The sequence below is a fragment of the Lacerta agilis genome, chromosome 1 (genome assembly GCF_009819535.1).
Source record: "Lacerta agilis isolate rLacAgi1 chromosome 1, rLacAgi1.pri, whole genome shotgun sequence".
NCBI lineage: Eukaryota > Metazoa > Chordata > Lepidosauria > Squamata > Lacertidae > Lacerta > Lacerta agilis.
In genome coordinates this window covers 130,896,607-130,921,224 of record NC_046312.1, presented here as the reverse complement: position 1 = coordinate 130,921,224, position 24,618 = coordinate 130,896,607, and the positions used below count along the sequence as shown (strand labels likewise).

The following is a 24,618-nucleotide window of genomic DNA, read 5'->3' as shown; positions in this document are numbered from 1 at the left end:
CAGTGTCTGCTGTGGGAGAGGCATGTTCTGTTGCAGCCAGGCAGATGAAGGCGTCCGGTTGTGCTGCTGCAGGTTTAAAACCCAGCTGGCAAATCTTTGATGCTTTTAAACTTTTGTGCTGACTGCTGAGCCTGGAAACATTTCCTTATGAAAGTGATGCTTTCTCTTGAATAATAGTCAGCTGGTTGCAGCAGGGAATTCCCGCTCTCCAATCAATCTAGCAGACAACAGATTGTGGTTGCTTCTAGCTATGTTGGTGGTGATAATTCTCCATTGGAAAATGCCAGTTTTAGAGCCTGTAGTTAGGAGTTTCCTCCTTTCTCTTCTTTTACTTCAGAAAGTTGGCTTATTTGCTCCTGCTCTTAAGTCCTGATCAAAACATTAGTAATTTGATATCCATTAACTGTTCTCACCTGTAATGCGTGGAACCAAAATAAAGGCAAAGGTAAAGGGACCCCTGACCATTAGGTCCAGTCGCGGATGACTCTGGGGTTGCGGCGCTCATAGATTGCATCAAATGAAGATTCAGGGTTGATTGTTGAAGAACTCTTGAGTACAAATTGCTTTAAAAAGAAAACATGAATAGTGGGCATTCTCTCTATGTATTAGGAATAAAGTAGCTGGGGAGGGGGCTGTGAAAGAGGAATGTGTAAAATAGTAATGAGGAAATCTGACGATTGTCAATAACCTTCAAAATAATTGGGATGCTGTTTTTTTCTATGTCTCAATAAACTAAGGCCCGTCTACACTTCCAATTGTCCTGTGCCTAGAAAGCTGGCCTCCCGGACATTTTCGAGACCCAGGTCTGGGCAGTTTTTTATTTGTCCCACTGCTTTACCTAAGGGAAACCCACTGCTTGCCGCTGAATCAAAACAAACGTCAATCCTCAGAAAAGCTGAATTATGTTTGTTCTGATTCAGTGGTAAACTGTGGGTTTTCCAGTGGGAAAACGGTGTGACAAGCAGAAGTGTGGATGAGCGGTAAACCTTCAACTTATATTTCACAATTTGGAGCTTCAGCTGACATTCTTCCTTACAGGTTCACAGACACATGTCAGCAAATAAACAAACAGTTCCTTCCTGACTAGCTTAATTTGGAGGGTTTGACATATCCACAAATATATACATAGAAAATTTGGGGTGTGGGGAGAAGGTTGTAGTTGCATCTTACTGGAGGTGCATGTCCAGGATTTTGCTAAGTGTAACACAAAACTGTAAAAGTTTAGCTGAGGGAAATGTTTTCCTCCCACTGGCCTGCTCGTCCAATCAGAAACCAGCCCTGCATCTCCCTCATTTCTGACAACTATTTAGCAACTGAGCTCAGCTAAAGTTTCCAAAAAAGTTAGAATAACTTCCTCTCTCCAAGACCTCAATTTTTGCACAGCCCGGTCCTTGAAATTAGATCCCTTCAAGAGACCTGGAAAACGTTTGCTCAGCAAAACCCTCCTGTTTTTCCAAAGGCTCTGTCTCAGGAATTTAAAGCACACTTTTAAAAAACACACAGACACCCACCACTTGAGGAGGGGGGAGAATTCCTTTCCCTCTCTCCCTCCCCTCCTTACAGAAAGAATGGAAGAAAGTTCTAGCCCTCCTGCTTCTCCTGTGGACAGCCTGGGGACCAGTGAAGAGGAGCTGGAGAGGCAGCCAAAGAGGCTGGGAAGGAAGAGGAGATACAGCAAGAAATCCAGCGAAGATGGAAGTCCAAACCCAGGCAAGCGGGGAAAGAAGTCCAGCCCGAGCGCACAGTCCTATGAGGAGCTCCAAAGCCAACGGATCCTTGCTAATGTCCGAGAGAGGCAGAGGACTCAGTCCCTCAATGAAGCTTTTGCAGCCTTGAGGAAAATCATCCCCACACTGCCTTCTGACAAACTCAGTAAAATCCAGACTCTCAAGCTTGCTGCCAGGTACATAGACTTCCTCTACCAGGTCCTGCAGAGCGATGAGATGGACAATAAGATGACCAGCTGCAGCTATGTGGCTCACGAGCGGCTCAGCTACGCCTTTTCTGTGTGGAGGATGGAAGGAGCCTGGTCAATGTCTGCCTCACACTAGCCAACATCAGGGTAAAACCAAGGATGACTGCCAAAGTGGTATGTGGCTCATTCTTTTTACTCCGGGCAAAGCTTGCAGGCTTAGGTGGCATGCCGTACTCTGGAAATATTTGGGGAGGTTGGGGTGGCAAGTGAGTAATGCAGCAAATGTGGTGGTGGTGGATGGAGATGTGGAGTCAAAATCCCAGCTGGAATTATTTGATAGCCTTTAGGCATGTTGCTATTTGCCTAGCCTAAATTTATTTTCTGTAAGTCTGTAAGTTGGGAATGATAGGGCTTTCATATAGCAAAACCCATAAAGAACTCTACCTGTCTGCAGAGGCGTAGGAAGGTCAGGTGGTACCCGGTGCGGAAAATTTATTGTCTCCCCCCCCCCTGCAAAAATGGTTTTACGTTATTTCATATTTTCTTACAAAGGAATAATAACAAATAATAATAATAATAATAATAATAATAATAATAATAAACTTTTATTTATATCCCACCCTCCCCAGCCAAAGTTGGACTCAGGTACATAACACTGGTATAAAATCAAACAATAATTAAATTATCTCAAAATCAAATTAAAGTCTAATTAGATGGCTTTCCACAGGGTTAGGGTTGGGAACAGTAAGTGCTCCACTGAACTGAAATTTCAGCCTTCACGACATAGGAAAACAGCCAAGTAAACAGCTATTTTGGTGGAGGAGGGTCAAGATATTAACCGATATGCATGAAATTTCATATATAGCTATATAATCCCTAGTGTAGTAAGATAAGACCTTTGGAGCAGGCTTTTTAAAAAAGGATTTTAATGAACCACCCTAGTAGGGCAGCAATTGTTCCTTGATAATTTGTCACCCCCTCCATTATGGAACATGGGGCGGACCGCCCCCTACGCCCCCCTATTCCAGCCTGTTGCCTTAAATGCAGCCCCCAAGGCTCATTCTGTTCCCCCCCCTTTATCTATTACAAGACAAATATTTTAGGCATTTTAACATAGAGAGAGAGAGTTGAACATTATCTGAGCACTTCATAACTTTACATTGTCTCAGAACAATGTGAACACTTTCCCTCGGCTATGTAAATCACAACATTATTTTATATGTCCTAATGCACACATGAAACATGTAAAATGCTTCGTACATTGTGGGCACCCACTGAAACACCAATGGACAATGATAGCAAAGTCATTTTGCAGAAAATACTATAAAGGTATAAATGCAGACTGTAGACCTACAATGGCACGTATAATTTGTAGAGTGCAGAAAAATGTGGGGAAAGATACATTCATTATTTGAGGACAACAATATTTTTTTTTAGGTTTCCTGCTTATAAGTAAGATTATAAAATTTACATGTAAAGACCAGAATGCAACTGGCAGCCTGCGATCTCAACTTTGGCCCTGTTATACAGATGCATAGGCATCAGTCGTAACAGATAAAATTTAAAAATGCACAATTGTAAACCGTTTTGGAAATGAATGCTCATGCTTTATTTGTATTTAGAAGGAAAAAATGAATACATTTCTTTAAAGCGACTTGTTCATTAAATATATAAGTGGATGCATAAGTATTAATTAAGTGAAACGATGTCTCCACCTCCTTGCCCTAGGTACTTTATATCATAAAAAGTATACATTAATTAGGACTAGTTTTGTGTGGCTTTGCTTTAGTATCAGCTGCAAAGATACATGTAAAAAACGAAGCAAAATCCATGGGATTCCCATTTATAAATTTGACTTGGGGGGGGGGCACCCCGCTTTGTGGGAATCTTCTCCTGCCTTTGCCCAAAGCAGATGTAAAATGTCTCAGACACATAGTTTGCTAGAGTTTAGATTGTGCTTTAATTATTCAGTCTTAGAAACAATAAATTCACTATATCTGCAATTACTTAGCAGTTCTTTGGCTACAATCCACAGCTTTTTACTCTGAAGAAGTCCTATTAAATCTAACTGTACTAGTCCAGAGGAAGTAAGCCTTCATTTCTTAATCTCCCCTATGCCATTCTTTAGACATGTACATTTGAAAACATGTTAAGAGACGGAATGTGTATTTCATCTTCACATTTTAAAAACTGTTTTTAGTTGATAAAATTTAACATGTTTTCCTGAGAATAAAAAGACCAAAAGTGAAGTAACTGTATGGGACTTCTGTAAGTAACGCATCATGCCTCAGATGAAAATCGTTCTTTTCCAAACATTCTTTTCAGAAGCATTTTTACATATACTCACTTCTAGCCTATGGCATTTGTAGAGAAATTTAAATTTTGAGTATTATTCAAACCTAAATTATGGTCTGGACAAATAAAATGAGCACAAATGATCTGGGCAGAGAGTGATAAGCTAGAATTCCACCTCACAATACTATCAGGGACTCGGCACGCAGAAAGAGGGATTCATAGCCATTGTAGCTTTTACATTAATACAAATTACCTTCTAGAGGACCTGCCATGTTTCAGAAGCAACGTAAGAACTTTTGGGTGGAACAAGAATGTGCAGGTCAATGCTAAGGAAGTAAGGGATGCAGTGCTTACAACAGTTTCTAGATATTATGTAGCAACACAATAACTGTTATTTTAGCTTATTATTCTTAAATATTACTTTTGATAATATGTTGTTCTTTGCTCCAGATCCAGATTATGACAGAACAGGGCACTTGTATAAAAAAGAAATAAAGCAAGTGACAATGGAAGCCCCACACATTTGCAGGAACCAAACATGGAAAGGCCAATTCAGAATTCTTCTATAGGAATATATGCTCCAATTATACTATGTAATTACCCTATCTATTTCCATGTTATCAACACAAAAGGTACTTCTAGAAGGGGGAATAATTTGCAAATGGGTGGTTAAGATATTGCAAACCGGTCACTGACAACAGATGTGGTGGTGATGTTCTACTCTTTGGGTTTCCCCCAGAAAGAATGAATCCAGATTAAATTGCAGGGACAGGTTGGCATCATCATGTAAATGCTGCTCCCCCTTCCCCCCCCCCAAAACCCACTTGCATATATGAGGAGCATCCATCCCACAAGAAGCACCCATTTGGAAGCTCCCAAATGCTGGTGTCTAATGAATTTCTGTTATAATTGATATACATTCTTACTGTATTACTTTCAGATGGCAAATTAATGTCTGATATATGCAGATTGGCTCACTGTACATCTGAATTTAATTGATACCACCGGACTTGTTCCTTTAGCTTGCACATTCTCATACTGTGAATCTTCTGTTCACATAATGTAGAACACGTTTAACAGTTCAGTGTGAATCTTACTCCTTGTCCTGTAAAATGTGAGTGAAAAATTGACATGACGGAAGATGGGCGAATGCACCATTTGAAGCATGGGGAATTATGTGGTTTACAGTGTAAGAACAACAACTGGGTGATGTTAAAAGCTCTCCTTGTGGGTACTCTGAAGTTGTGCATTTTGCAGCATTAATTCTTAACAAGAAGTCTCTTGGATCAGGCCAGGGGCCCATCCTGTTCTCACAGTGCCCAACCAGATTTCCGTGGGGAAAGCCTGCAAGCAACAGCCCTCTCCTCGGCTGGGATTCCCGGCAACTGGGATTCAGAGGCACACTGCCTCACACTGTGGAGGTAGACTATGGCCTTCACACCTAATAGATACCTAATAGTTGCCCATCCAAGTTAAAAGCGGAGATGAAAGGAGAAAGTCCCAAAAATAAAATATGCAATTTGGAAACTAGTACAAAGCAAAGTCTTGTTAAGATCCAACGGGCTGGCCAATGTTGATGGGTCCCATTCACACCCCACCCCACCATGTTTCAAAATAGTAAATAGAGTTATTTGTCCCAACAATCAGCCTCCTGAGAAAAATATGCCAAAGTAAATCTGAGGATTGATCCAGCCGGGGTTTCTCTGTCTTGTAGAGGAATGGAGACTTGCTTCTGTCAGCAGAAGACCCAGAGAAGTTTTTAAAAACCGAACTGTGATAAGTGGAAACAAAATAAAGAAAATTCCTTCCAGTAGCACCTTAGAGCCCAACTAAGTTTGTTATTGGTATGAACTTTCGTGTGCATACCTACCTGTGATAAGTGGGTTGATAATGGTGAGGAAAGGGGGGGTACCACCTAGCTTCAAAACTGCCCACTGCTGAGTGCTGCGAAAGTATTCCAGTATCACACATTTCCCCACATTGCCATGCTATTCAAGGAAGCTTTTAGGATAACATAACCAAGTCTCAGTTACAGGTGGGTAGCCGTGTTGGTCTGCCATAGTCGAAACAAAATAAAAAATTCTTTCCAGTACCACCTTAGAGACCAACTGAGTTTGTTCTTGGTATGAGCTTTCGTGTGCATGCACACTTCTTCAGATAACCAAGTCTGTACTTGAGTAGTTGAACTGCCTTCTTGCAAATCTCCCCAAACCCATCACCCAGTTTTCCCTGTTTCCTAGTCTTTACTGCTATGTAAGAGAATCAATAACACTTCACAGTTTTAATAGGATTTATGTATATTGCACAGATACATTTAATTCCTGAGGATTTACAGTAAATGGAAGAATTCAGCACTCATTTATAATCAGTGACACATAACCCAATACATAGTTACTTGTGAGTAAGTTACTCTGAACTCTATGAAACTTACTTTTAAGCAAAAATGTATAGGGGCGTGTTTAACATTAACACAATCGTGTTGTTTTGCTAAGTGTGGATGCTGTTAAAATGAGGGCATGTTGAAGAATAAAGGGAATTAAGGGTAAAACAGTACTGTTATTTATATGACACGTTAACTACATAGCACTATGTGGACTTTGACTATCTTTCAGCACAGGCATTCCCATTTGAAATCTCAGTTAATAATTGTGGAGGAGTCAACTAGTTTCTTCATTGGTTATATTGGTGCTGAGCAAAAAGTAATCTCCATGTTTGTTCAATATACTAATATTTTAAGGTTATAAATAATTTTAATATACAATTAACAAAATATTGTTGATTTATAGTCTACATGTCTTGTATGCAGAGGGGGGTCTGTGGAAATGCAGGACAGATTCTATAACCGATATCTAAAAATATATTCTGTTCCTCCTACACCCTGCTTATCTTTAAGAAAATATTTCATAAATCCATTAATTTAGTTCATGCAATTATGTTTTTAAAATATTCATGGACTGATTAGTTCATATAATTATATATTTATAAACTTCAAAAATGAAATTTTCTGAATAAGTTTTAACAAACATTAGTATGCATTACATCATTACCTACTTCAATATCTATTTAAGTTTTTAAACGGTTTATAAACTAAGTTAGATATTGCGTGGTCAGGCAGAGTCCCCCAAACCCCAGGCAGCCCCTGAGCGGAATAATGACACAAGACAACGTGCTATGGCATTAAAACAGGCCACAACTTTATTAAGATTCAGATGTAGGGAGACCTTGGCTCAGGCATTGGGTGTTTATCCTTCCCAGCCCCCCAGCCGTGGATCTGGGTAGCTTCAGGGTTATCCAGCATGTGAGGGGATTGGGCTAGCTCTGGAGAACATATGTTCAAGCAGATAGCCCGCCCCCCCTGTTTGCCGCCGCTGGAGGGCATTGACAACCTCTGGGCGTATGGACAATGCCTCCCCCCAAGACCCCTTTAACGAGAACCCTGGTATTGACGCCGCAATGGGATCACCACCCCACGCCCCACCCCATTTAGGAAGATGACTAAAGGATTCTGCCCAAGGCCTGCAACCGCCAAAGTTGTGACGAATTGGTACGGGAAAGGCGAAACCTGCCAATGCAGGGAAATTCCTTTCCAGCCCTTCAACACCGACCTTGACATAGCAGCGCCTGAGTGCCTGAGGAAAAGAGGTTAACCTGCAAAGTAAGCGTTAATTGAGGGAGTGGAGGAGAAGCTCTGGAGCCGACTGCTGTTTCCCAGGTAAGCTACACCCTCTATTGTGTGGGCTGGGTAGTCCCTCCCTTTACCTGGCCAATCCCTCTGGTGACACCGTCCCAGGCGGGATTGGGCAGTTGACTGGGTAGGCGGAGACCTCAGGTATCCAGCCAGGGAAGGTGGCGCCAGTCCGAACTGCCAGGTGCTGCTCTGGGATCAAAGGGAGCTGCGCGCGACCACGCAAAATGTGCACCCCATTTGATGTGGGGAACGGTCATTCTTGGCATGAAATAGTGTATTTCTTTAGATAGGGACAGACTTTTACTTTAATTACTCAGGTCATCATTGCCCCAAAGTTAAGTATGTTCAACTTATTACAATTGAAATCAATAAGTATTATTGATTTCCAGTCTGGATTGCACCTGGGTATTTTTTAATTGGGGTGCAAAGGAAAGGGGTGCCTGGAAATCTCTTGAGCAAGAAATGCTAGGCTTGCTTTCTTTTCTCAGTCACAGCTTAAACTAAAACACTAAATGGAACCATTTATTTCCCTGTTGAAAGGAAAGAGCTATGCATGTTCACTTCTCATAACGTTATAAATGAAGAAGATGCTTCATGATTTTCTGCCAATACAAACAAGTATTTTCTGATAAGATGAAATACTTTTTACACAACAATAAATGTTCTTTTGGATTTGTTTAGAATTCTATTTTTAGTCATTTGTTCATGAGATTTACACACACACATATTATTATTATTATTATTATTATTATTATTATTATTATTATTATTTCAAACATTTTCACAATAACGTTTTAATCAAACAATCACATTGTTTCATAACTTGACTTCCCACCCTCACCTTCTCAGTGTTTTTATTCAAACCTTTTCTGATGCATTATACCTTTCTCTATTATAATTATTTTGTCATTTTTCTTCCGCTGCTTTTTTCTCAAATCCTGCCTGCAATTTCATTTGACTGTAATATTTTTTAAAATAATCCACAAATGGCCTCCATTCTTCTATAAATGTTGCATTTCTGCATAGTCCATTACTTTCAGAAGCCACTCCTCCTTTGTTGGAACTGTCTCTCCTTTCAATTTCTGTGCACATAATATTCTAGCTGCTCTTGTCACATACATACAGAATTTAGACATCTTCTTTAGAACCTCCATCCCTATTATACCTATAAGGAAAGCTTCTGGTCTTTCGGGAACAGCCCATATAAAGATGTTCTTCATCTCATTATATATCATTTCCCAAAAGCCTTTAGCCTTTTCACATGTCTACCACATATGGAAGAATGACTTGACTCATGTATCTGCTCATATTTCCAACATTTACTTGACACACTTTTGTATATCTTAGCCAGGTTATTTGACGTTAAATACTACCTGTACATCATTTTAATATAGTTTTCTGTAGGTGTATAACAAGCAGTAAATTTTATATCCTTTCCCCATAACTTCTCCCAAGAAGCCATATCAATAAGTCTTTAGCCCTTTATATCACTGTTGACTTAACCATTTCATCTTTATTCTAGTGATTTTATAAATTTTAGAAATCAGTTTTTCATTACTCTCAAGCAGCCCCATTTTGAAGTCAGATCTTTTTTTCCATAAAACCATTTAACACATCCTTCTTAAATAGCTCATTTACTTGATGATACTGAAACCAACTTGATACCAGGTCTTGAATTTCTAATTATTTTTTTAAGTTTTGACCCATGTTATGTGTAACTTAACATATCTCTATAAGGCCTTCAAGAATTACAAATAATTTCCTCCAAATGATTTAATTTGGGGGCATATCCACACTGAAAGAAAAAAGATTGTTGGGTTTTAGTCTGGAAACTCATACAATAACTTCAGTGGATATGAAAGTCTTAATATTTGAAAATCTGAACTTGAAGGCACAACTTTACAAAATAGGCAGAAGTAGGTACTAGCCTATGGGGCCCACACCTTTTAGGGGCCCCATGACAAAATAATGTTGATTTGATCTTGAAAGAAGATTACAATCAAGCTTTCTTAGTTCAATGTTATCCCACATTTTTTAAAACAAAAACAAATATCCATGTAAAAGCACTAGTCCAGATTCATAGCCATGGGTATCAACACCTGTGATTTCCACTAGTTCTCAACTAGCAGTTCCTTATACCCTAAAATGTTACAGGATTATGATGTCTTCTTTATGCAGGAATATTTTACCAGCCATTGAATTATTTCTCCAAGCGTCTTCAATTCCCCCTGCACTAAAGCCATGCCAGCAAATCTGAATAGATAAATCTCAGTATTTTGTAGCAGGCATTCCCTCAAGTCAATAATAGTAGGTTGGGATTTGATCCTCCTCCAGCTGGCGAGAGTAGGAGTTTTGTCATTTGCAAACGGCTTTCGCTTGCTCCGCCTAAACACAGCGAGAGGGGAAGGAGTCCCGGGGAACTCAATGGGAAGAAGCTTCATGGGCATTTAGGATTGTGCTGCAAGGAGTTTGTGCGGCAAAGCATGTTGAGCTGTCAGCTAATTGATTCAAACTATTGCTTTTAAACCTGTCTCTAGCTGTTTGTAGTATATGCTTGTAATTCACTTTGAGAAAGGCAATTTAATAATAATAATAATAATAATAATAATAATAGGTGGTCGTATTTGGCATAGATTGACCAGGCTAGCCGGGAGCTCTGCTTCTGAGGGTCTTGCAACAGAACCTGATTGTATTTTACATAAATAGAATCTGGAATAACTTTTGGATAATAAAATGATTTTCACCATCTTCCAAGAGCCTGTTATATTATTCTAGGCAATTGATTTGCACAGGGATATATCCCCCACCTCCTTTCTCTTCACTTGCCCAGCCTCTTTTAGCACAGAAAATGGAATGGGAAATGTTAATTTAATGGTGGTTCACTGGAGAAATGGAAGGGTTTAAGGATTGCTATTAAGGGCGAAATCACACAAAAGCTTGTTTTTAAAACTTGCCATCGCAGGAAACGACTGCAGAGACAGTTGCCTCCAGTCTGGCTTTAGTCTCATGCACCAAAATGTGGAGAGGTATGCACGTTTGAATGTAAATCTGAACAGTAATGCAGAGAGACTGGGTGTTATTCACATTCAGATGTACATGAATGTACATCCAGTTTATGCCTCTGGGTCCTCATGGGACCCAGGAGGCCACAGTACACATTAGGAAGTATCATGAATTAATGAACAGCAAAACAAAAATATCATCTGCATAAAACTGAGCAGCATTTTTCCCACCAATACTGGCCCATGGACATTAACAGCTCTCTTGTGAATTGGAACATCAAATAGCAAAAATTGTAGGCTATGCTGAGATGAGCAGTAATTTGCAGGTAATACAGTACAAGCCATTTGACTGGATTTTGAGTCAAAGAAGCTGCAAAAGGCTGAAACTTAGACAGTTGTAAAAATTTGGTGACTTCTGTTTCAGTGTATCTGAAGAAGTGTGCATGCACACGAAAGCTCATACCAAGAACAAACTCAGTTGGTCTCTAAGGTGCTACTGGAAAGAATTTTCTATTTTGTAAAAATTATGGAACAGGGCAGAGAAATCAAACTTTTGAAATATATAAATTACTTGTAAATAATATATGAATTACTTGAGGGGGGAATTCTCATTTTAAGATTGGTATTAGGTACAATACATCAACAGAAACACAGCTATCTTTGAAATCCACACACCTTCAAATTTTGCAATGCATTTCTGCAACCAAATATGTGAAGAAAAATGTGTATATTACGGGAAATTATGCACAAAATGTGGAAATAGCATACAAAATGTGTTATGCTAGAGCAAATTGCATACAAAAATGTGTGTATTGTGAGAAACGCACACTAAAATGCTAAATAATTTTCATTGCTTAAAAAATTTAGCAAACTGATGCAGAAATGTGACAACATGCACAACAAAATCACAGTGCCATTCTGTCACAAGTCACAATATACCTAGAAACAAGTTTAGCAATGTCCAGTAATCCCTTTTGCTTATAATATTACAAGATAATAACATTTCAGCAAACAATAAAAACAAAATCACACTCCTCAGTTGCAACAAATGAATAATTCTGAGCAACCAAATCACTTGCAAAAATACAGTACATAAAATGCCAGATACATGCACCAAGAACGATAAAAACTTAGCAGCTAAGACTTCATCTTTCCTTCCTTGTCCTGAGGGACCTATCCACCCACAGGAAATAAGGAAAGCTCTTAATAGAAGGGGGGGGAGAGAGAAACAATTAACATAGTCCAGTTTATCATCTATGATGTCCATAACTTTGGCTGGATTTTTAGTTCATTTTGAATAATTTAACTGTTCCTTCTACTCATGCAATCCAACTCTCCCTGTTTGCCAGGGATACACCCCATTTCCTGGAATCTGTCCCAGCAGTAAATAATTGTCCATATTTTATCACTATTGTTGCTTTTGGGGATTGCCTTGTTTATCAAAGTTATAAAAGCTCTACTTCTTCCTTGGGGTCTCTAGAAAATGTTGGAGTGAGGGAGATGCATTTTGTCTCTGACCCACATGTAAACCCCCCCCCCCACACACACCGTTTAGGTAGCATAGCATGCAGGCTCTCATTTCACAAGCTGCTAAAGCTCCATTTGCTCTTTTGACAACAGACAACTGATGCTCTAGCGTAACTTTTAGCAAAACCTTCTTGCCTTTCAAGCCAGTGTAAGCATACAGAATACAGAACAGAGCCTTCTGAAATCGGTAGTGAAGAAAGCAGGGAGGTCTCAGGTACTAATATTGGTATTATGATAGGTATGTTCAGTGCTTTTTTCTAAAAAAAATGTTTAGGGGTACTCTCATTTTGACTCAAGAGAATCACTATTTTATAGTTCAAATCGGGGAAAATAAATACAGTAAATGGACAAAAGTAAAAAATTCACAAAATGTTTAGGGGTATGCATACCCCTGCATAGTAACCAGAAAAAAGCACTGGGTATGTTAGAGGGGTCTCCCTAGTTTTGTTTGTGGAATCTTAGGGGCTACGTGCAACATCTACTGTTAATATGCGCATGTGATTGCCAACAGAGAGCTGCTGAGTTAGAGAAGAGATTGGCAGTTGCACTGCCTCCATTTCTGGTCAACATCTTCACTTCATATACAGAAAGTAAATATTGTCTCCTTCCCACTACCCTGAAGTAGTATCCTTTGCCTCAAAACCAGAGATAGGGAACTGGTGGCCTTTCAGATGTTGCTAGACTCCAACTCCCATCATCCCCAGTAGCCTAACCAATGGAGGTTGTAGTCCAGCAACTTCTAGAAGGCCCCAGGCCCCACCACAATTCTAAATGATTCTGTATATCTTTAACACTTGGAATTATATTCCTGAGACTGAAAAAAGTCAGTACATTTTGCTCTTCCAGTATTTTATCTGTCACGCCATTGGGGATACGTTGGCACCTATTGAAGACCCTTGTCTTTCAACAAGACTTTTAGGTCTTGAAAAGCTTTTCTGGGGAGTAAGGGGACCTTTCTGAACAATATGAGGGGGGCTACTGGTGGTGGAGCAACCTACCCAAAATTGGGCTTGGATCCTAAAATAAGAGAGCTTAAATAAAAATGGCCTTGCCATTTCCCTTCCCTTCCTCCCCCTGCTCAGCATCGCCCATGCCTCTATCCCATACTGTTCAATGGCTCAAGTGTACTGACTCTTGGCTGGCTACACAAACCCAGAGCATGCTGTCCTGATATTAGACCCTTTTGGTAGGAAAGGGCTCTTAAGCTTTCCTCAGTTAACTATGGGAGGCCTGTATGCACCTCTGGTCAGGCTGGACTATTTGCTTGCAGCTCAACCTAACATACCACCATTCTCAGGTGCACATTTATTTCAGAATTTAATTATGCCAGCTTATTATTTTTACAGTAGCTGTGCTATCTTTTACCTCCCCCACCAACCCAAGAGTTCTCTGCTAGTATATGATTACACCCCACCCCACCCCAGACACACTTTGTGTAAAACAGATGTATAAATATAGGATGCGGGACAATGACACCTGGCTTACTAGCAGTACATGTGAAAGGGATCTAGGGGACCACTAGTTTAACATGAGTCAACTGTGTGATACAGCAGCAAAAAAGCAAATGCTAATCTAGGCGGCATCAACAGAAGTCTAGTGTCCAGATCAAGGGAAGTAATAGCCCCACTCTATTCTGCCTTGGTCAGACCACACCTGGAATGCTGTGTCCAATTCTGGGCACCACAATCTCAGAAGGATGTTGACAAGCTGGAACATGTGCAGAGGAGGGGCAACCAAGATGATCAAGGGTCTGGAAACTAAGCCTTTTGAGGAGCAGTTATGTTTATCCTGGAAAAGAAGATGGAACAAGCTTTTTTTATCCTGCTCTGAAGGGTAGGACTCGAACCAATGGCTTCGAGTTACAAGAAAGGAGATTCTGACTAAACATATGGAAACACTTTTGGACATCAAGAGCTGTTTGACAGTAGAACAATCTGCCTTGGGAGGTTGCGGACTCTCCTTCCTTGGAGGTTTTTAAGCAGAGGTTGGATGGCCATCTGTCATGGATGCCTTAGCTGAGATTCCTGCATTGTAGGGGTTGGACTAGATGACCCCTGGTGGTTCCTTCCAACTCTAAGCTTCTATGATCATCCCAGGAGTTATATGGTAAATCACATAATTTTAAAATTATTATTTATTAAATTTGTACACCACCCTTCGTCCGAAGTTCTCAGGGCAGTTCACAGCATACAAATACAAAATAAAAACACTAAATACCTAATAAGAACAAAAAACAAAACAAACCCATACCTCTTCCCCCCCTCCCCCGTTGCTAGGATTTTGAAGACTTAAAAATTATATAGTCCAGTTCCATCTGAAGCGGAAAGATACTTTATTCTAACATTCACTGACAACACTTCTCACAAGAAATGTTTTTTGTCTGTTACCGTGGTGGGTGTCAGCTGAAGAATGCAATAATGGATCAGATGAAGGGCCCATTTATTCTGGCATCCTGCTTTGCACAGAAGCCTCTGTGATCCCCAAAAGGCTTCCTCCCCGGGATGAAATGCCTCTGAACATGCAGGTTCCATGTGCCGTCAAGCCAGTGGCAGATTCAGCCTCCATTCATTTGTCATTTGTAAGCCAGTGGCCTGCCCATTATATCCTATAGCAGTGAGTTCCATAGTTCTTAATTCTCCCTCAGCTTTGGTTTCCAGACCTGGAAATTCAAGTAATGACAAGTGTAACACAAAGACATAAAAGAATTAGAATCAGTAGAATTAGTCATACAAACAAAAACAATATCCTTATGAATGAATATTGAAGAACTGAATGCTGGGCAGATGTCTTATTAACCAGCAACTCTTATCATAGGCTAATAAAGGTAAAAGGTAAAGGGACCCCTGACCATTAGGTCCAGTCATGTCCGACTCTGGGGTTGCAGTGCTCATCTCGCTTTACTGGCCGAGGGAGCCGGCGTACAGCTTCCAGGTCATGTGACCAGCATGACAATGCCACTTCTGGCGAACCCGAGCAGCACACGGAAACACCGTTTACCTTCCTGCCGGAGCGGTACCTATTTATCTACTTGCACTTTGTCGTGCTTTCAAACTGCTAGGTGGGCAGGAACAGGGACCGAGCAATGGGAGCTCACCCCGTCGCGGAGATTTGAACCGTCAACCTTCTGATTGGCAAGCCCTAGGCTCTGTGGTTTAACCCACAGCGCCACCCACGTCCCTATCACAGGCTAATAGCAACTCACAATTAATTGTTGTTCTAATATCCATGTTTTTGGATGATGCCACAGCCTTTGGCTAGTGCAATAAAGTTTATGATAATGATGAATAACACAGAAGTCTCACTCCCTGCCGATCCTGTCAGGACTCTCATCCCCAATCTCAGCTGCTCCAGAATACACTCACGGGATTTCAAAGGACGCTAGCTGCTTCAATGGGTTGCAGATACAAGCATTCTTATAGGCAAGGATGTTTTAGTGGGATAATTCATTAAGCAGAGCATTTCTTTCACTGGGATTCTCATAATCAGTGAGCATACGAGATGCCATCACTATTCTTATTTTATTTTCACGGTGTTTCAGACATGCTGTGGCTGGACTCACAATCCCAAAGGCCACTTGTACCTTTGCCCACACACGGTGGCTCTTGTCTGGCACTGCTCAGCCACTGTAGGGCCTTGGTACTGCTTAGCTGAAGGCAGCAAGGCTAGTCCCCACCTTGGAAGGCGCTGGAGGTGGCAGCAGCTGAGCCCACCCACCAAGGAGATCTGGTCTCACATGGCTTTCCTGCCTCACTGTTTTGAGAAAGGTATCAGCAGAACAGAAGAATGTGTTTTCTCCTTTCATTCAAGTCTGGCAGGGGTCCTGAACAGCACAATGTCAGTGCCTCCCGTCTCTTCCTTTCACCAAATAAAATATTCAAGCAAACATTTAAAATTCACATCCCAAAGAATATTCTAATTCATTTGCTATTTTGTCAGCTGCATGACCTCGGGGCAGGAGTTTCTAAAGACCTGCGTGTGCTGTTAGCTGAAATTTCACTGTACTTGGAAAGACTGCAGTCATCTTTGATCTGCTGGTGTGCGTAGGACGTCGGGGTATGCACTTTCTAAGTGTGTGCAAAAGCAACAAATTAGCTGATAGAAAATGGAATCTGAAAAGTGGAAATGGGAACAGATCATCTAAGGTTTTCATTATACAATTCTATTTGAATTTTTGCTCATTGCTATTCAGGGAAGGGTCACACACTATATGATTGGTAATAATAGGGTTTTATCGAATGAGGCTTTCTGACTTTGGAAGAAATGCTTTGAACAATTCACTCTGCTAATAAAGCATACAGTTAGATACAGTACAGGTGAAACTTGAAAAATTTGAATATCGTGGAAAAATCCATTTATGTAAGCAATTGTTTTCATTAGCTACTGGAGTTTAATATATGAGATAGACTCATGACATGTAAAGTGAGATATGTCAAGCCTTTATTTGTTATGATTGTGATGATTATGGTGCACAGCTGATGAAAACCCCAAAGTTGAAATTATTAATTTGGGGTTCTTATCAGCTGTACGCCATAATCATCACAATTATAACAAATAAAGGCTTGACATATCTCGCTTTGCATGTCATGAGTCTATCTCATATATTAGTTTCACCTTTTAACTTGAATTACAGTACTGAAAGAAATGAACCTTTCCACGATATTCTAATTTTTCGAGTTTCACCTGTATGTGTGTAATCTCCAGTTTGGCCCTTAAAAGTGTTTAATAGTGGAAGAGAAGAAGGAACATGTGAGGATTTGGGAGGAGCCAAATTGCCCAATATTGTGCAAGGGCTTCAGAAGAAAACGAAACAACCCTTTGAACGAGAGCTTTAAATGTTAGAGTAAACCTACACTGGCTCAAAGGGTCGATTTATTTTCTACTTCTGAAGCCCTTCTCTCTCATTAGTGGTGTGCATACGAGACACACACAAAAACATGCAAGAACAACCCCTCAAGCATCATGTACTGCCTCTCATCTGTTTTCACAGTCTGGACCATTCTAAAATCAAAACACTTTCAGCAGCAATTCAAGAGGCCCATTTGAATGAAGAGGAATTCCATAATCTAAGATATGAAGAGCTTGCATACTTGTTGTAATCCATCAAGTCTTAAAATCAATTTGTGATCTTCTAGAACAAAATACGTCTGACACGAGACAAATTAACTAACTCATAGATTTTTAAAGTGAAAACGATTTCAGGCAGATGCAAACGTTAATATAAGTTTATTCAGACATCAATTTTGGAAGAAAGGAATTTCAAACTTCCTTGTCTCTTGAGAGTCTAAAGCCTCAGTCCTCACAACCTGATTATGGATGGCAGAATGGCCAGTGCTTCTGCCTCTGATATAAGGTCTAAGGTTTTCTGGTATCACATTAAAAATTGGTCCTCAAACTACTTGATGCTCATTACTTGCTGTTTTTAATTGTCTCTTTGTGGGAATATTAAGGATAGTAGGAAAGGATATATTGAATAAATACTATGCTTCCTTCACTCACACTAGTAAGTGACGTAGCAGAGCAGATTCCCCTCAATATAGCTGGAAGCTAGTTTGCAGATTCATTTGAATCTCTTAGTTAAGATTATTCCTGGTGTCCCCTTTCGATCCATCTTAAAAGAATAAAGACACAAGAGTCTTTCTGAGTAATGGTTTGCGTTTCCAAGTCTAATCTTGCCCCTTTCTAAAATTAATTTATTGGTGTGTGTGTTTTGATAAATATACCAAAGAATAAATAACATTTAATCACCCATAAGTATGGATCAAATTGCAGCCTTAGCTACTTCACAAGATTAGCACTATTTCATTTTTTTGCCAATATATAAATAGATTGGAAAGTGTTCATAGAAGGACCGTGGATTAAAAGTGAATGGCATTCGCAAGTTGGAGCAGCAGTGACCTGCCCTCTTAAAGCAGCTGTTTCTGATGAAAAATCTGTTGAGTTAGTTCTGTATTGCTGTTGCTGTTTTGCTGTATGGCAGCCGTTTGCCTGTTCTCAAGAAAGCATGTCTTTAATTTGGAGTTATCTACATTCAAATTTCACTATATTGTTGGTGGGAAACTATCAAATGTGTGGGAAATCTGAAGAGAGGTTTTGCTTCAATTTAGCAGTTAAGAAACAAATATGTTAGGGCATTAGCAAACTGCCTGGTCTTGTACCTTTTGTAAAATATTTCATACCCAACAATTCACGGAGCTGTAACAGAGAGAGGAAACAGAAGGGAGCCATGATATTTCACTTGGTCTCAGGCTGCATCTTAACTCTGCAGGCCTTAAGAAAGGTGTGGACTTCCTTTCCACAAACACATGCCCAAAGCCAGAGCATATTCCACATTTTCAGGCAGACTTTATTTAACAAAATTTATACACTGCTACTAAGGAATTTCTATGTGGTTTGCAATAAAGTCTTAAAACATGATTTAAAATACTAATAAAAACCAACATTAAAATTAAAATGTACACAATACATTAAAAAATCAAAAAGGTAAAATAAAATCAGTAATTTTAAGACTTAAACTTACTAAATCTGCTTATCAAGATTACATGTTAACATTAAATGCCTGGATATGTGTCAGGGTACACCACGGTGTTGCTCATGAGTAACGACAGAGTCCTCTCACACTAAAGACTACTTTATTGTGCATAACTACAGGTATTTACAGTGCAGAGCTAGCTAAAAACATGACCGCTCAGTCACTTGCAGAATCCGGAAGTGCCCCTCTCCTGTTTCCCGCCCAGCACCAAAGCCTCAGCACCCTGAAACAACGTCTTCTGTGTCCCCTGACCCCCCGATGCTGCGCTGGCGCCAGGAGCTGCAACTCCCCCTCTGATCACCTCTGGCTGGCGTTGTTGGGTCTCTGCCCAGTATCCCTGACCCTCGGCTCCTCCTCCTCTTCCGCGGGAGAGAGCTCTGGCGATGGGCTTTGAGAGGAGTCAGATGACAGCAGTGGCTGGGGCTCCCTGTACCTGAGCAAGACCTCCTCTCGAGGAGGTTCCCTACCCTGATCCTTCCCACTAGCAGGATCACCTTCCCCACTCTCCCCACGAGGAGTACCTGGGCTCTCTTCATGAGTAAGACCTGCCCCCGGGCTCTCCTCACGAGGAGAAGGCAAATCCCTGACAATATGCTTGTGGAACAAAAAATAAGTTCAGGGGAACAAGTTAAGGTGGTGTGGGTGGGTGTGTTTAATCATTTTTATTTAGTTTTAACTACCTGCAGGCCTATGGCCAGGTGAACTTTAGAACACAGGAAGCTGCCTTACAGACCCTCCCAGATTACAGGATTACCCTATGTCCTATTTTCCAGGGACAATCCCAGATTTACAGAAGCCATCCTGGTTTCTGATTCAATCCCAGAAAGTCCCACTTTCCCTTAGGAAGTCCCTGTTTTCATTGGAACAATATTCGAAGATGCGGCATAGGGCTGCCATACGTCTGGGTTTCCCTGGACATTACCGGGATTTCAAAGGCGGAATTGATGCCCGGGAGGAATTTCCGAAAGGCACTACTTTGTTCTGGATCTCAGGCAAGTTAATCAGAAAAAATATAGCTCAACAACTTTCGGGGTGTCCTGGTTTTTACTTTTTGAAATAAGGCCACCCTAATATGGTAGGACGCCCCTATTTTCATTGGAGAAGTGTATAGCGTTATACCAACTACAGTAAGTCCATTGGTCCATCTAGCTCAGTATTGTTTAGGCTGACGGGCAGCAGCTCTGCAGGGTTTCAGACACGAGTCTCCCTTGGCTTTAGCCAGAGGTGATGAGGGCACAGCTATCAACCCTCCCCTTTTTTGCCTTCCCTTCCCCTAAGGGAATTTCCCACAAAAAAGGGAAAGGTTGACACCTATGGCTGAGAGCTGAACCTGGGGGTCTTCTGGGACCCCCCCCCCCATGTAAGTCCTAGAGTATGGAGAACAAGGCCTACTTGTTGGTGGTGGGAAGCAGGAACAAGAGAAACAGTGTGATGAATGTTACATCTTGCTTTAAAATACCCAGCCGAGTCTCTACACAAAAAATGTATATTTTACATCACTTTTTACAATTTCTTAAATCTTCTTTAAAGCAGCCAGCCCAAGCATCAGACATCAACACTGATCCATTTAAGCTTGGAATAAAAGGAGAGCAGTTCTGAGCACACATGATACAGATTGCAGAACTGATTATAGTTTGGGATGTGTGTATGCGTGTGTTTTCTTTCTGCTGATGCCTTTTGCAATAGTTGCATCTGTATTTGAGCTCACTACTCTGCATAGGCAGTGCCAAGCTTTGAAGATCTTCAAAGTACTCCAGGGCTGAATGCCAAGCCCTGGCTTTTCTGCAGAATGTCACTGTAATTAGATAAATAATATCTGAGGTGCGGGGGTGGGGGGGATCTGAGTGGGGAAGGAGCCGAAATGGAAGCTTTCCTTTGTGGGAGGAAGTGATTGTACATATTTACCATTGAGCTGAGTCAGTCCTGCCCTGCCCTTAAAAGGAGGTTTCATGTCATATCTGAAAGGCTTATGCACTAATAAATTATCCTCCCAGGATGGGCAGAGCTGTGTGTGCATTCCAGGATTCCACGCAAATAGGGACAGGGAGAGCTAGGAGTGCAGAATGTGGACCATGCACCCAATCCAGCATCTTTAGAATCTCAGACGGCATGGGCAGCAATCCCAGGAGAAAAATCAGAAGTCTGCGGGTGGGCAACCAGAATTTCCAGTGTGTGAGGATGGGCAGGAATTCACGGTACTTCGGCAGAGGTGGCTACTCCTCCTCCTTGACTTTTCATATGAACAGCAGAGACAAGGGGTTCAGCTGCCTTTATGAATGAAGCACACACACACACACACACTAGGGCTTACCTGACTCCCCTTCCCACCTGTGACACTTGCAAGTCTTTTCCTTGGGAAAGTGCCCCTCCCATTTGAAAGAGGAGCAATTTAGGATGGAAACCCACATAAATTATGCCATTCAAGAAAACGCCTGGTAGTTGCTGTGAGTTGCATCAGCCATTCAGGTACACGAAATTTGTTCAGCTTTTTTTAGTTTTGCCCAAAGTTGTTGAGCTTTCCCCCCCTTTCTTTCAAGATCTGAAAAAAGAAGAAGGAAATTTGAAGGAAATTTGCCAAAATCTACACTTCCAAAAAGCTTGCCATATGTTTGGAATTTCCCAGATGTTAAAGCAGTATTCTGCTTTTCTGGTCAAATAATAATAATAATAATAATAATAATAATAATAATAATAATAATAATAATTTAGATCTCCTTGGACAGAGAGCCAGCATGGTGTAGTGGTTAGAGTGTCGTGTCAGACTAGGTGCTGGGAGACCAAGGTTCGCATCTCTGCTTAGCTGTGAAGCTCACTGGGTGACCTTGGACCAGTCACTTCCTCTCATCTTAACCTACCTCACAGGTACCGGTAGGTTTTTTGTGGGGATTAAATTAGGAAGGGAAGAACCAGGCACACCACCTTGAGCTCCTTGGAGAAGAAGGTGGGATATACATGCAATAAGCAACAAGCTGCTCAACTACACCTCCCATCCTCGTTGGCCGTTGGCCACTGGCCATGCTGACTGGGACTGATGGGATTTGGAGTCCAACAGCAAGCACAGGTTCCTTAGCCTGGCTGCAGGATTTGCCTGATGAGGAACTGCATACCGTAGCCTGGCTCGGATTAATGAACTTCCCCCAAATATAAGATCTGTGCACTGAGATGCTTCCTGTTGATGATGGTGGCTGAGGAACAGCTAGAGGACACAAATCTGGTTTGCGTTCTGCATTTGCAAGCTGCCAGCAGACAGCAGAAAACAGGAATCCTGTTAAGCATTATGCAAGTGATTACAGGATTACCCAGTACCAAGTTGTGCAGAACTTGTGCAATCTCACGGAATCCCTGCAAACTCAAATGCCTATGTGGATTATTTATTCTATTTAGAAGCATTTAGAACCTGCTCTTTGGTGGAAAAGGTTCCAAGAGCTGCTTATGTACAGTCAATGGAAACAAGGCAGTCCCTGCCTGCACGTTTACAATTTTTAAAAAGGGGGCACAAATGGACATAGGGACTGAGAGGAAGTAAGAAAAAAGCAAACATAGAAAAAAATATTGAAGAAGATGATGGTCTTCATCATCATTATACATTTTATATTATTATATCAATCCAAATAACTTTATTGTACTAGACAATTACCATGACAAATCTGAATCAATAATAAATACAAGTGAAAGGGGTACCCTGTTATATCATCCGCCTAGGACTGTGGAGGGCATAGCTTGAAAACGCAGCTCAGCAAAAGCAAATCTTAGTCTGGCAGGTAACTGGCTCTGAAATGGACTGTTTTTAGAAGCAGGAACCAAGGAGAGCATTTAGATGATTTGATCACTTGCAGCAGGTCACGTAGTGATTCTGTCCAGTGGCACCCAATCCCTTAATTGGTGTTTGTCTGTGGATATAATTTCCTCTAGTTTATGGAAAGAATAAGAGTTCAAATAACGTTGGTTATTTGATGATAAATTAAGGTAAGATGGGGAATGTGGAGGAGGAATGATTTTGAGAAGATGTGGGAGATATTTGTAGAATTTGTACTGTTAAAACAGAATAGGGTCAAACCATCGCAAGAGGTGTTGAATTTTTGGGAGATTGGATAGTTACGATGGACAGTGGTCTCAGGGGCGGGGTGCACATTTTTATTTTTATTTCTCCCTGTATTATTATTACTTTGTTTAAAATAATAATAATAATAATAATAATACCACATAGAATGAAAAGAGTCAAGTCCAGTACAGACTCCCAGTGGTGGGAGAGGGTTAAGCATGTGATTTGCTTTGCCTCCCAGAGTTCCTTAACTTTGATCTTTATTTTTTTATTTTTTTAAAGAAGATCAGTAGGTGTAGATACTTTCTTATACTGCCTAATTTTCAGAAGTGAACATTTCATTGAAATACCCTGTTCTCCCTTAAATGTTGTCCCTTTCTGGCTCATCTCCATATTTCTTTTTTGTGTGACTGATGCGTTTTGGAGGGAAGCGGTTCTGCTGGTCACATGCCTTCTCTATGACACGTGTGTTAATGCAACTCTAACACAGCATTTCCACCCCACCCCCCTTTTTTCTGGGCACAAACATGTCCTACTGTTGAATTGTGACCTTAGGAAAGAAAGGAGGAACCAGAGAACACAACACTGGGATGCATCCAACAGTAATACACTGTATTTTTCTTTCTTTTCCCCTAGACTGTCCAATTCTGGAGACTGGAGTGGAGCTGAAATGTATCCACGTTTGTAGCTTGTGAAACCTTAACAACCTCAACAGAACTGGTCCAAAGGAACCACTTGATTTCCCTCCCCTTGAACTCCTGCAGAGCATCTAGAGAGATCAGAAACGCAGCACCAAAGCTAATGGGTTTGAAATGTTGCAACATCTCTCCCCAAGAGACAAAACTAAAACACAAAGAGGCTATTCAGCTTTGTGTTTATTTGCTGGAGCTCGTGTGTGTCTGTATGTGTGTGTCTGTGTGTGTGTTTGTGTGTTTGTGCGTCCAAGCATGTGTGTTTTACATTTTTTTAATAAAAAAAATCAGGAACACATTAATGAGGAATCCATTGATTTGGATTTCAAATTCTCTCTGTCTTTTTGTGTGAATAGTTTAATTAAAATCATGTTGTATAAAGTAATGTCAGAAACTGGACCAAGGCTCACTTCCTAAATTCAAACTTCAAAAGCAAACTTCCTAAATTCTGCACATTTCTTTTTCATCAAGGAAGCCTGGAATACACCTTTTTCTCTCTCTCTCTCTTCTTGCACCCAGCGCCACCTTCCTTATTGTTTTGCTTTAACCAGCCTCTTCCTTATTGTTTATTGTTTGTTTTATTTATTGAGAAATCTTTAAACAAAAGACTGCAAAAGACTGGTTTGTGTATAATGCTTCTCCAGCTCAAAAAATTAAAAGAAAGTGATGCAATTAACAGCAAGACCTTTGATTTATTTGTGAGTTTCATAATAATAACAAAAAGATAGAGAGAAAACATACCCAGTTTTTAAAAGAATCAGCATGCTTTACCAAATTATGCGTACTCTTTATTTTTGGGGGACTTTTTGTATAACACTTTTAACAGGTATAGTAAGAGCACAAAATAGGCCCCAAGAGGGTGGCGCTGTGGGTTAAACCACAGAGTCTAGGGCTTGCCAATCAGAAGGTCGGCGGTTCAAATCCCCGC

At 40.7% G+C, this 24,618-nt stretch overlaps 1 protein-coding gene across 1 annotated transcript; it reads left to right on the top strand.

Annotated features, from left to right (window-relative positions):
* The first annotated feature begins 1,326 nt into the window (after positions 1 to 1,326).
* On the top strand, positions 1,327 to 23,939 carry TWIST2 (twist family bHLH transcription factor 2). The gene is made up of 2 exons (XM_033174202.1): positions 1,327 to 2,089; positions 23,635 to 23,939. The coding sequence occupies exon 1, from the start codon at positions 1,569 to 1,571 to the stop codon at positions 2,049 to 2,051; it is 483 nt and encodes a 160-aa protein (XP_033030093.1). The 5' UTR covers positions 1,327 to 1,568; the 3' UTR covers positions 2,052 to 2,089; positions 23,635 to 23,939.
* The last annotated feature ends 679 nt before the right edge of the window (positions 23,940 to 24,618 follow it).